This window comes from Pseudonaja textilis, chromosome 3, assembly GCF_049901715.1.
Source record: "Pseudonaja textilis isolate UNSWEBS1 chromosome 3, rPseTex1.2, whole genome shotgun sequence".
NCBI lineage: Eukaryota > Metazoa > Chordata > Lepidosauria > Squamata > Elapidae > Pseudonaja > Pseudonaja textilis.
In genome coordinates this window covers 77,524,989-77,538,597 of record NC_141992.1, presented here as the reverse complement: position 1 = coordinate 77,538,597, position 13,609 = coordinate 77,524,989, and the positions used below count along the sequence as shown (strand labels likewise).

The 13,609-nt window shown below is 36.8% G+C and overlaps 1 protein-coding gene across 5 annotated transcripts in view; it reads left to right on the top strand.

Annotated features, from left to right (window-relative positions):
- Positions 1-13,609, top strand: part of TGFBR3 (transforming growth factor beta receptor 3) — a 166,938-nt gene that overhangs the window by 114,043 nt on the left and 39,286 nt on the right. For all 5 annotated transcript variants that reach the window (XM_087930157.1, XM_026700317.2, XM_026700314.2 and 2 more), the window contains exon 5: positions 13,147-13,330. In XM_087930157.1, the coding sequence (XP_087786283.1) occupies positions 13,147-13,330 (184 nt within the window). The remainder of the gene's footprint in view (positions 1-13,146; positions 13,331-13,609) is intronic.

Sequence of the window (13,609 nt, the reverse complement as noted above, 5' to 3'; positions counted from 1 at the left end):
ACAGAGAGTCCTGGCAGACACCATGTAAAATGAGAATCCTATTCAGGGCTGTCCATTGCTGATGTGATAGTTCAAATCCTGGCACTTTTTTGTGGGGTCATTTATATGTCTTCCTATGACTGGGTGTTCAGTGATCCATTTGGCTTTCCATTGGAAATCAACGTTGAAGTTGCTGGATACACGTTGTGCAAGTGCCAGTGTATCTCTATTATAGAGTAAAGCTATATAATGTTGTGGTTAAAAGTGTTGGGACTATTGATGTAGTGGGAGGGCATTTCCTAGTCCAACCTTCCAAATAACACCTCACTGGATGACTTTCGACCAGTCACTCTCTCTCTACTTAGCCTACTTCCCAAGATGTTGCTGTAGAGTAAAATAGGAGGAGAGAACTCTGTATTCTGCTTTATGCTCCTGAATGAAAGGTGAGATGTGAATCAAACAAATAAACTTTCAAAAATGGCAACTGGCCTTTCACAAATCCTTCAGGTAAAGAATTATTTTCTGAAATTTAAATTAAACACAAATGTTGTTCGTGGTTCAAAGCACTGCTGGGGAGCTTGTAGTCCTTGATCACGTTTGTATTTTCTTAAACAGTCAAAGATACTATAGACTTTCTTGTACTTATATCAAGCAAGGGCTACATTTCAGATTACCAGTTCTGAAACGTTCCTGGATAAATAAAGAAAACAATATATTCTAAAACCCTAATACTTGCACTTGATAGAATCATTTTTGTGAACATGGATTTTGGCAGATATCTGACCCAAGTACTAATGAAATGAAATTAGGAATAAAACATTCCAGATTATCTACAATTCAAAACATAACTCACCCTCTGCTTGGAGCTGAATTGTTTATTCTGGCTTTCCCATGCAATTATATTATATTAAAGTATTCAACCAGATTAAAAAGGAAAGAGAAAGAGGATGATGAATCTTGTCTTATTTTCATTATAGAAAAGTGGTTTAATTAAGAATTAAATATTGTCAGGACTTGGTGACCTTGAAAGAACTGCAATATACTGTCCAAAGTAGGTGTTAAAACATAATATTACATTAACCTTAACATTCATAATGGAATCCTTACTCAGCTTGCAAACTACTGTAATTATTATTTCCTTAAACTAAATAATATTTGGAAAAGCTGCAGCATTTACTTCCCTTTTTTATGTAAGCATTTTTATTAAGTTAATAGAGTATTATAAAATACAAAATACAAAAGTAAATAGAGGAACAGTGAGGGGGAAAGGGAAAGGGAAGGGGAGTGAGGAAAGATAGGGAAAAGAAAAAGAAGCACTGACTTCCGACTCTCTCTGTTACAGTAAAATAAGGCATTAACATCAAATCACAACTTTTTACTTTTCCATAATAGTATAAACAAGCCATTTCTATTAAGATATATCAGTCTAATCTGTAAAACCCAAAGAATGAACCCATTTCATTCTTTTCTACATCGAGCATGAAATTCAGAAGCGGTCTTCATGTGAAAACAAAAATACTTATATTCAGTTTTGCCATTTCAGCCAACTCCATCAATGTGGAAAAGAATGAAACTGTGACTTTTCTTCCATGGTAGGGGTTGAAGTGTCCTTCCATTTTTGTGCGTACAATGGTCTTGCTGCTGGGAACATATATAGTTATAAGGTTCCAAATGTTTTCTCCAGTTCTTTTTCCATTAGGCCCAAAATGAAAAGTTCTGGTTTTATTTTTATTTCCATTTTCAAAATTTTCTGTATTAAAATATGAATATACTCTGACTTTTTTTTTTGCTTTATCACATGTCCACAGTAGATGATAAAAAGACCCTTCTTTGCTTTTACACTTCCAATATTCATTTGACATACCTTTACTTCCAGTACAATAAGAGCTACAATGGTGCAGTGATTAGAATGTAGTATTACAGGCTAATTCTGCTGACTGCCAGCAGTTCAGTTCTCATCAGCTTAAGGTTGACTCAGCCTTCCATCCTTCCAAGTTGGTAAAAATGAGGACCAAGATTGTTGGGATCAGTATGCTGACTCTGTAAACCACTTAGGGTAAAGCACTGTAAAGCAGTATATACATTTAAGTGCTATTGTCCCAAAGGTGCTTTTTCAAGAGGCAACTGGACTTTCTGGTCTTTCTTTGAAGACTTTTTGTTTCTCATCCAAGAAGCACATTTGGGACCACTGTGACCTGGATGACTGAGAATCACCATAGACATCTAAATGCTATTGCTATTCTATACACTGAAATATAGAGAAAACACATTCCTATCCACCCATCCACCCCACACAAACCTGTGCTTATTAAGTGATAACCTTTCCCGGTTTTGTGTATTTTGTGATTAACTTACACTCTGTAAGAAAAAGAAGAAGCTAAACTATTGATGAAGAATTGAATGATTTAGATGTAAAAAATGAATAGATCACAAAATCCGTATATTTGCTCATGTCTGTCTGAATTCAGATGGACAAATTCCATTTTCCACTTGAAATTGTTGCATTGTCCTGGGCATCTTTAAAGTAGCCTTTGCATTCTGCAAATTGACCATTTGGAGAACAGTCGATTGACTCATTGTATTAAAAGCTTTTGTTAGATTCATTGTATTAAAAGTTCTGTTTCAAAAAGTTAAGTTCATAATAAGCAGGGACCACTGATCATTGTTGATTAGGGCATTGGAAGGGATGCATAGAGTGCATATTTTTCTTCCTTAGGGATTTAAATTTAAATAATTGTTTCTTTTACAAGAAGCATATGCAGTCTGACCTCAAATAAATGCTTTGGCAGAATTCTACCCCAAAGACAGTGATGTAAATGAGGCCTCGTTAGCATGAAAAAAAAAAATACTTCCATCCCTTGTTCCATCTGCTTAAAAATTATTTTACTTTCAGCAACGATACATTAAATGCCACTTAAAACATGTTTTAGTTCAGTATATCTTAAGAAGCAAAGATTAGCTTGCTTTTAAAAGTATCTTTGGCACTAGGCAATCTTTTAGTATTTTCCTCTGCTGTATTACAAATGAAATTGAAGTGACGTTCCATACCAAAAGAAAGGAAGATAAATGTTTGTTAAATTATAGTAACACCAAAAGAAATTGGGAGAGTGGGGGGAGGAAATTCACTATCAAAGTATAAAATGGATCAGCAGACTTGAAATATCAACTAATAACAGATAAAATGGGCAGGACAAATACACTGTTTTGTCCATATTAATAAGAATAGGTGTATATTCTTTTTTAGTCACTTATTTATCAAAACTGCATGTTTCCGGGGGGAAGGCTTTTGACAGATAACATATTCTTAGACAGAATGAATATTTATAATCGCATGCAACTAATGCCTATATACTAAACCCAAAGAAAGGTAAAATTTAGTTAAATTTGGTGGCCAGAGGTCATTTGATTATGGAAATCATCAGTTGGTGAATGTTTCTATCAGGGGTGGGATTCAAATTTTTTAACAACCGGTTCTGTGGGTGTGGCTTAGTTGGTGGACATGGCTTGGTGGTTATGTGACTGGCTGGGCGTGGCCAACTCAATATCACTCACATCGAGGCACGCATCTCCTTGCCTGGCCTCTCAAGACTGTGGGGATGCTGCAACAGTCGTAAGTGTAAAAAATGGTCATAAGTCACTTTTATCAGTGCCATTGTAACTTTGAATGGTCACTCCACACAAGCAAAGTACCAGCAAAGGAGGAAAAAAAAACTCCAGAGAAGTTCCTGAGACAGGAAGTCTAGTCCTGCCAAGAATGTAATAAGGGTTAACAGAGGCAGTTTCTGTAAGCAACACCGGAATGTTTCCTTCCTGCCTTCCTTACAGGATTAGGCCAGTAATTTCTTCTAACAACTGTTCTCCGAACTGCTTAGAATGTTAACAACTGGTTCTAGCGAATAGGTGCGAACTGGTAGAATCCCACCCCTGGTTTCTATTTCAGTACACTTTTCTTTCTCTCTGCTGCCTTAATAGGTGTACCTATTCTGCTCACCACCAAGCAGATGATGTCTGCTATAAGAGAAAGGAAAAAAAAAATCTATAAATTGTGTAACATTCAATAAGTGAAAGATGTTAATTCCCTAGGAAGAGTAATGTTTTCTCTCTCTCCTACACTTATCAGAGATTTATGCTAAAAAGATGCCCACTTCCACTTCAAGAGATTCCAAGATTAGTCATTTCTTAAATGGAAGGGGGGGGGGGAAGTAGTTTTATTAAATGTTATCTTACCCACTGATCTGCCAGACAAGATCTGACTTGTCTGATCTTCCAATAGGGAGTCCTTGGATGACTCCTTTTCTAATTCATTGAATTAGAATTTTGTAAATTAATTATCCAAAACCATGCATCATGCGTACATTTGCTATTTACAAGATGTAATTATTAAGCATATGCAGATTTTTGTGGTAGCAATATATTGTTTGTGATGGAGATGTAAATACTTCTGCTTACCCTGAAAACAGACATTTGCCACTTCACACTGATAGGATTTAGGCTGACATGAACTTTTAATCCTAAATTATACATACATGGCCACTGGCTAACAGAGGCTGTAAGACATATAAAAGACAACTAGTGTACATCATTCAAGATATGGCACATTTGACTCAATCGGGAACAGGCTTAGCTTGGGCCCACAGCCACGCCACCCTGACACCTGCCTCACCTTGTGGCCGCGGCACCAGCACACCACTTGGCCTCCTACTCCATTGGGGCCGCAAGCAAGCAGAAGAAGTAGACTGGAGGTCACAGGAGCTCCTGCTGCACATGGGTGCTCGTGCTGTCACCACAAGGCAGCTGTTGGGGCATAGATGGCTGGGGTGCAGGGTCCCTGAGGTAAGCTGGTCCAGGGTGCACGGGCAGCTCCACCACCATCCCGTCTTGCCTTGTAGCTGCAGCACCACGAGCAACCGGATGAAGCGGGAGGGCAGCTGGCTGTACAGGTTCTTAAGTACGGTTATTTGGGGGGGGTAGGGCTTATATTAGGTGCACATGTAAAACATGCTAGGTCTTATTTTTGGGATAGGTCTTATTTTCACGGAAATGGTATTTTCACACAATACAAACCATAAACTATAAAGAAATGTTTTAGCTTTGTTCCTGGTTCTTAATTCAATTCATGGACTGTTCCTGATTGAGTCAAATATGCCATATCTTGAATGATGTACGCTATTTGTCTGGGAATTATATTCAGTCCAAACCACTGGTTCTATTGGTTCTTCACATCAGATGCTTTACAGATAGTCCTTGACTTACAAAACCATTGAGCCAAAATTTTGGTTGCAAAGTGAGACATTTGTTAAGTGAGTTTTTGCCCCATTTTATAATCTTTCTTGCCCCAGTTGTTAAGTGAATCACTGCAGTTAAGTTAGTAACACGCGTTAAGTGAACCTGGTTTCCTCACTGACTTTGCTTGTCAGAAGGTTGCAAAAGGTGATCACATGACCCCAGGAAACTGCAACCATCATAAATATGTGACAATTGCCAAGCATCTGAATTTTGATCACATAATCATGAGGATGCAGCAATGATCATAAGTGTGAAAAAATGGTCATAAGTCACTTTTTTTAGTGCCATTATAACTTCAAATGGGCACTAAATGAATTGTATCAACTTTATATGGCCACCCATTTCACACAAGTTGACGCCAGCAGCGTAAAATAAAACCAATGATGAAAACATATTATAAAAACCACTTAGAACAATTAATTCAACATAATTAAGTGTTGAACCCAGGACCAGAGGTGTAAAGAACATTATGTATGTATGTATACCTATGTGTATGTTGCTACACACACGCACACACACATGCTAGCATTAAAGCCATATTTAAGTGAGGAATCTATGCAGAACATCAGTCTTTACTTTTAAAAGACACTAAGATGACTACTAGATGCTAGGACTCTGACATGGTTTCACTCGGTGAAAAGGGTAAAGTATTTCGTACTTCAATTTCCCCTTCAAATCATGGTCACTGGGGAAGATTCCCACTGTAGGCCATCTCTCCAGGAGGGATACCCGGGTGGCCCTTTATGGACCAAATCATGAGACTATAGGGAGCAGGGAGAACAGCAGTGTTAAGACATGTGGCGGCTTACTTCAGGGTTAATTTTACTTTTTAAAGGATTTCATTTTTCCCCAAAGGATGAATATTTTTAAAAACTAGCCAAGTTCTAGGATTAAGATAATTTCTCATCCTAGTCGGCATGCCTTGTTTGGGAAAAGAAAAGTGCCCTAAGCCAAGTCATTGTTCTGAGAAAAGAGTGAACAAGGTCACTGCAGAAGACCAGAGAATATGTTGAAACAGACCCTTATATAGAACTCCTTGTGCATAAAGTTCACAATAGTTGTGGAGGGTTGCATTTCTTAACCTCATTACATGCTTGTTTATAAAAATGAAGGCCAAGTGGTGACAGGTGAAGTTTGTCAAACTGATAGGCAGACACTTTCATAACTACAGGCTTTGGCAGAGGAGTTGTTAGCTAGCCAGTTGGCTGGGCAAGTAATCTTCCGACAAATAGTGTGCATAACTTTCTGATTTATTTTAAAGACAACGTTATAGAACTAGATAATTTAGTCTTCCAATTAGAAAGTAGAATTATCTTATGGAACTAGATAATTTAGTCTTCCAATTAGAAAGTATAATTCCCTTTGTCCATAGATTATTGTCACTTGTTTGCCTGAAGCAGTTACATGCTTACACATAATCACATATTGACAAGGTATATTGCAAATAATTAGCAGGGTATTAACTAATATAGGATATTAGTTAGGATATTTTCTTCTGCTCTGCCACACAAGCAATGGACAAGTGTTTATTTGCCACAAAGAGGAACCATGTACTGGGAATAAGTGAGGAAAATAACTGCTGACACAGTCATTATGGTGATTAAATCCGGCTTCAGAATGAAAACTCAACAAAGATCAGGCGGGTTACACCCATCATTCAGAAAAGCAAGAATGCCAGTTTGGTACAGTGGTTAAGGCACTAGATTAATACTTGGAAATTCTAGCCCTGCCTTAAGTACAAAGCCAGCTGCGTGATCTTGGACCAGTTCCTCTCTTTCAACTCAGTGGTGGGAATCAAATTTTTGTATTACTGGTTCAGTGGGCATGGCTTGGTGGGCATGGTAGGGGTAGGATACTGTAAAATCTCCAGTCAGAGGTGATATTTGTCGGTTCTCTGAACTACTCAAAATTTCCACTACCAGTTTTCCAGAACTGGTCAGAACCGGAGCTGAATTACACCTCTGTTTCAGCCCCAGGAAAAAGGCAATGGCAAACCACTTCTTGCCAAGAAAATTGCAGAAATTTATCCAGGATTCAAAATGCACATGTGCGCGCATACACACACACACACACACACACAAATAGTCTTACAAGTCTTTCTGTTCTCTCTGTGAATCAACCTTCAGTGATTGTTCTGGGGTGAAAACCCACAATTGAAGATGGCATGATGAAATATATTGCTCATAAAAACCTGTGTAATTAACCAGTTTCCACCTTGCTCTCCATTCAGTTTGGCACTTTGTGCATGTGAAAAAGTGCTTGGCAACATAGCCCAACTCTATGTCCCTTCATGCCACTTCAGGTATGTCCAGTTGTTAGCCTCAAAAGTTACCTTCTCGAGCCAGATGTACTTTCACATCCTGGAGATTTCCAGAATGGCCCTAACTCTTCTGAAAGACAGTTAATGTCTGATGAGAAAGCAGTTAATGTCTGATGAAAAGGAGTGAAACCAAGTGACGGCTGCCTTTTCGTTCCTCTCTGGAAGAGTTTCTTGAACGGCATCCAAAAAAAATAACATGCTTGGCTCATGTAATGTAGCCTTAAGCCCTCGTAGTAAAACTTTTGAGACCTGGCAGGCACAGCAGATTCCTTCTTTGCTCTTGCCTCCATCACTTGATTCCAGACTTTATTTGTAAATTAGGCAGTCACGTAAAGCTTAATTAGAATTAATTATTTTATTCAAAAGTTGGAAACCGCAGCAAAGCAATGTGTTGACTGGCCAGCCAATGGCTCCCCCCATTTTGTAACCTTAGAAAGGCAGTGTGGCTGTTTCATCTTGATGGGGTCAAATGAGAGCAGCATGTATTTAGCCTACATGCTCAACTATGGTCTTTTGATGCATTTATGCCGTTGACCTAACACTTTAGAAACCTTGCAAAATATAAAAGCTTTGAATAGATGATTGGCTCATTAACTAATTTCCTCCAGACTGCTTGATGTTATTTTGTCTGAAGACCTGCAAGCTACCAGGGCTGAAGATTCAAATAACTTTCTAGGTGATAAAGGGTTCCCAGGCATTTAACTGCCTCCTGGTTGTTGTTTTTTAACAGGAAGGGCTTTAAAGCAGTTTTCCTGTTTAGGATAAGGTTTTGCTGTATTCTGCACTTTGGTTCTTAGCTTCATTTCTAGCGGGGTGAAGGGTGTGGGGTTCCTGGCTCCAACCTGAGATTGGCCCATGATTTAGCTCTCCATTCATGTAACTTCTTCTTAAGACATTGCCCAGAACAACAGAAATGAAAAGATATGAAATGATACTTTATATGCATAATTTCCCCCTTTCCATTCCTTCAGTGGAAGAGGCCTCTTATATGGTGACATGAAAAATAAGATTCAAAGTGAACAGGTGCAGGATATTGCCTCAGACAATCAAACCCTCACTTTAAAAAAATAAAGTTGACTTTTATGGTTTATGTAGATGTATTTATGCATGCATGTACATCCATTGGCAGATTTTATATGTCTGAGGGAAAAAACAAGGCACAAGGTAAGCCCAGGAGTTTGCCTTAGTGCAGTGCATATTAGCACAGCACGATGTGCGAATTGAGAGTAAATATTTTTGCTCCTTCAAAAATACTCTAGTAACTTCAATTAATAATATTCCATATCCTATAAAAAACTGAAGCACAAGTTACAAGCATATTTCATTAAATTGAGATTTGTTTTATGAATATTGCATATTGCCAAACGTTAGGAAGATGTGTTGAGACTATCAGGTGATGAATGGACAGAAAAGAGTTTAGTGAAATGTAGATTAATGACATTTGGGGCTCCCCTTTTATACAAATCTGGTTATTCTTTTATAAGCCCTCTAGTAAAATTGATATATGAAGCACTGCACTGAATATAATTTCTTTTTTAAAATGAAATGATGTAATGTGGTCACATGACCATCAAAAAAGCTCGTTAAGATCTGAAGCAGGTTTAGTTTGTATATTTAAAATCTAATCTAGTAAAGAGAGAATGGTTGTCATGTACAGTAGGTTGTTGTGATTTGCCAGACCTAGATAAACTTTTGTTTTAAAGGGAGTCTCTTTATCAGTCTGGAAATGCTATATCACTCCAGCAGAAACTCCTTTTTGTAAGATATGTGATAGTCCTTCAGATTCAAAGAAGACACTCAATTGTGCACTTCATTTGTGGACATGGAGGTAGCTATGCAGTCCCAGTCTGGAACTGCAGATCTAACACAATGGAAGCACTGGACATCCGTTGTTGTAATAATTGTGGGTGTTATTCTGTGATGGAAAGGATAACCATAGTTTAGTTTTGTGGAGATATAGATGTTGTGTTGATTGAACCCTCACATGAACACCTTCTGTATAATAAAATGTGAATTAAACATGGCAAATAGTTTACATTGATTGGTAAATGTGCAATGGATACATTTTGTTTACAGTTTCTTTCCTTTTAATCGTTGACTTGTTTTTGAATATTCTGGATCTTTAACAAATAAAGCATTATCACACATGTTAATGGACAATAAAAATTGGCAATCTTTTCTGGCCCAGTTACTATTGTGTGAACTTATGAAATTGCTTGGATACTAAAACCAAATAAACAGACTGGGTCAATTTTAGGGTTGATATAGAAACATGATTTATATTTTCTTTTAGTTCTGTCTTTTACTTTTTTCTGTTATTTGTGGCCTAATTATTGCCTTGTACATTGCATGGCCTTACAACTAATCAATTTTTAATTATTATTATTAACAAAAAACGACAGTGTACACAGCAAACGAGGTAACTATGCTGGGTTTCGTATCACAAATCACTAGTCAAACACTTCCCAAGTGTTTAGGACTGCGTGATGCATCGGCGGATTATGCGAGCAGATCCCAATTATTATTATTAGTATTAGTATTAGTATTAGTATTAGTATTATTGTTATTATTATTATTATTGTCTTTTACTCATTAAACATGAAAGTCAACTGAACATTTAAAAATGTATCACATATATTATTGACTGGCACTGGTGGTTGATACACATTGATGCCAGCATCCTAGTTATCAACGAAGTATCTTCTTAAAATATACAACGTTCTGAGTAGCACAGTTTTGTGCAGTTCTGCTGGTGTTATTATAGGAAGCTGTAATTTCTTGATGTATTTTGAAAAATTCTTCGTCATGGTGCCAAGTGCCCCGGTGACAGTGGGTATCACTGTCATATGTTTCATATGACATAATCGCATAGTTTCGATGACCAGGTCGTGATATATTGTGATTTTTTTCTAGTTCTTTTTCTTTGACTCTGGTGTCTCCTGGTATAGTGATATCGATAAATTGTATGCTTCGGATTTCAACGACTGTGATATCTGGCATGTTGTGTTCTAAATGATGATCCGCCTATATTTGAAAATCCCACAAGTTCTTCACATTACTACTGCTACTGCTACTGCTATTGCTATTATTATTATTATTATTATTATTATTATTATTATTATTATTATTATTATTATTATTTTTCCAACAAAAATGGATAGAATGTCACAGGATTTCTTCTACTTTGATTATCTAGGACAATGATTGTCAAAGTAAGGTCCTGACGGTCTCTGAGACCCTTTTATAAATTCTTGATTATTATTAATATCCTGTCCAAAGTCACTGTTTGAGAGTGTATCAGTATATGCTTCCAGTTAGTCATCCAAAAGTATCTTCATATCTATTTGCAACACGTTGTTGTCTGAAACAAAATTCTATTGAGTGTGGGTAATGTTCAAAATGACAATCATTGATCACAGTGTTTTAGAAAAAAGTGTCTTATGGAAATAATCACATTAGTTTATTTCACTTGGTTGCTGTGGGCATTTCTCAAACAGATCTTTTCCTTCTTTCCCACCAGAATAAGTTTCCTATGAGGCAATGTTCTATGAGTCTGACAACATGAAAGACAAGTTATCAATTTCACGATTTTCATCCCTCTGAGATAGGATTTAATTTGATTAAGAACACATGTGCTGCTGACATCTGTTTTAAAATAATGTGCATGACTTGCACTATTCTTTGATATCCATAACTATTAAATGCAATGCTAATGAGGATTCTAATGTTGATTTTTTAGCTCTCCATGAAAATAATTGTCAAAGGGTAGGCAGTTTTCCAGAGTGTATTAGTTTCTAGTACTCTAGGATCATTTCACCTCCTGATTTAGCTAAGCGGTTAGCCTACCAGTTCATACCATCTAAGATTTATCTAAATGACACTGGTTAGCAGTGGTAATGATCCAAAAGATCAAATTCCATTAACCTTGAGCACATGCCATAAAGCATTTCTCTGATCTATTTTTTCCACTTAAGGAACTTTGAGATTGGTTTGATGTTACATGAACTGCTCCATAGTAGCTTAAATGATTTCTATCATCATTGACTTGGCTCAAAGAGCAGCTTTAAGAATAAGAAAGTTCTTTCTTGCAGGATCAGTACAATCCTATTGTGCCTCAGGATTTTATTTCATTGCATCAGTTAGCTTGTTTGGGCTTATATATAGCATGAAAGCCGTTTTGTATCAAATTGGCCTTGAAAAATGACAATGAAGCCATAGAAGGAAACTTTGAATGAAATATAGAAATGTGGCCAATTTAATTAAAGAAAAGCATACATCCAGTTTTGTTTCTACTCAGTAGCTACTTCTAGGATTTGTGCTTAAGAAAGAAAAACATAACATGGGATTTCTGATTCGAAATGTTTGTTGTTATAGAAATGGCTAATTAAGCATGTGACAGTTTAAAAAAGGCTATATTTTATTTTATTATATCCTACTGTGCTGAAAAAAGTTGGAACATAATGCTTTTTTCCCTTTTTTCTCCTCATCCCCCACTTCTTTTTCCCCTTCTTTTCCCTCCCCCACTTCTCTGTTACTTTTGTACCTCTCATTTGTACTTTATATTATGATAAGTTTAATAAAAGTATATATTTAAAAAGAGAAAAGATGGGAATATAGAAGAATGGTGAATAATGACGTATCATTAATAAGCTCATATTTGTTTGTACTTCAATTATTATATGTATATCTGAGTGAATTTTATTCATTCACCATATGAACAGAACCATGTTCTGTTTTCTTGTATAGTAAATAGGAGCCCAATATTAAATCATAATTCAACTTCGTATGCAGTACAATATGGGGGTACAGCATAAAATAGAGTCTCCCATTAGCTAGGGTTCCCCTACTCTTTATTAAACTGCTTTGTGCAAATCAGGAAGGGCACTCAAATTGCTGTTTCCTCAACAGGCATGAGTGAGGAAGCTTGATAAAAAATGAGCTACTGAAGTGCTCATTGGGAATTCAGCCTGGAGCAGATATCTTAGTGTTTCATCCTCTTCTTTACATTACCCTAGCTCATCTTTTCTAAAGCTGGAATTACAAGACCCAAAATTCTCAGTCACTGTTTATTGGTGGTTCTGACAGGTGTCCCACCACAACTGGGGAGTGACAGCTTGTAGAAGTAGTCACAGGCTGTTTTTCTTTAAGGTAAAGGTAGCCCCCAAAAGAATCAGCATTTTTGTTGTTATTTTCACAATTATATAATATCTGGGTTTTTTCCTATTTATAGGCATATAATATAAAAGATCTTGTTAAGAAATATCTAGCACTTGGGTTCATGTTTCAAATCTATATGCATCTTTTCTTTCTAGAAGGTCATACCTTCTCATCCACATTGAGTCTTGATAGCTAATAGAAAAGAATTGAAATCCATGTTCTTGGTGCGATATTCTATTTAAAGGGACTTCAAGTTATCCAAATGATTGCAATATAGTGTGTTTAGGTAGTGGAAGACAGCATCACAGGTTAAAGTCACGATTTTATGGTTGGTAAGTTTTTGAAGAGACAATTGTTTGGTGGCAGGTGACTGTCGCATTAAATATGTCTTCTAATCTCCTCAGCTTTCAGCAGGCTCCATTGTGCAATTTGAGAAGAAAGGCTTCTCCTTGACAGCAAAGAGAGAAGAGAAACCCCTTCCTCAAGGAAATAAGCATCTGTTAGAGTGGGCTGAAAAGGAATATGGAGCAGTAACATCCTTCACCGAATTTAAAATATCCAGAAATGTTTACATAAAAGTGGGTGAAGGTAAGTCTGTTGAAGCTTGTACAACTGTTAATAAGAAATGGGGTTTAATTAATGTTTGTCTTCAATCTTACCTGAGGGACATTCCTTGGCTCTCCTGAGATAAGAAAATTACTTCAAATGTTGTTTCCTTTGTATCCTTTTCATTGCCACAGGGGGAAAGAAAGCAGTGTTTTAAAAAGGGTCAATTTACACAGAATGTTAAGGGGGGGGGGGGATATTTGGCTTTCAAAGGGTTTCATTTGATATCCCACCGCTCCAGAAGTGGCAATTGAAAGATGA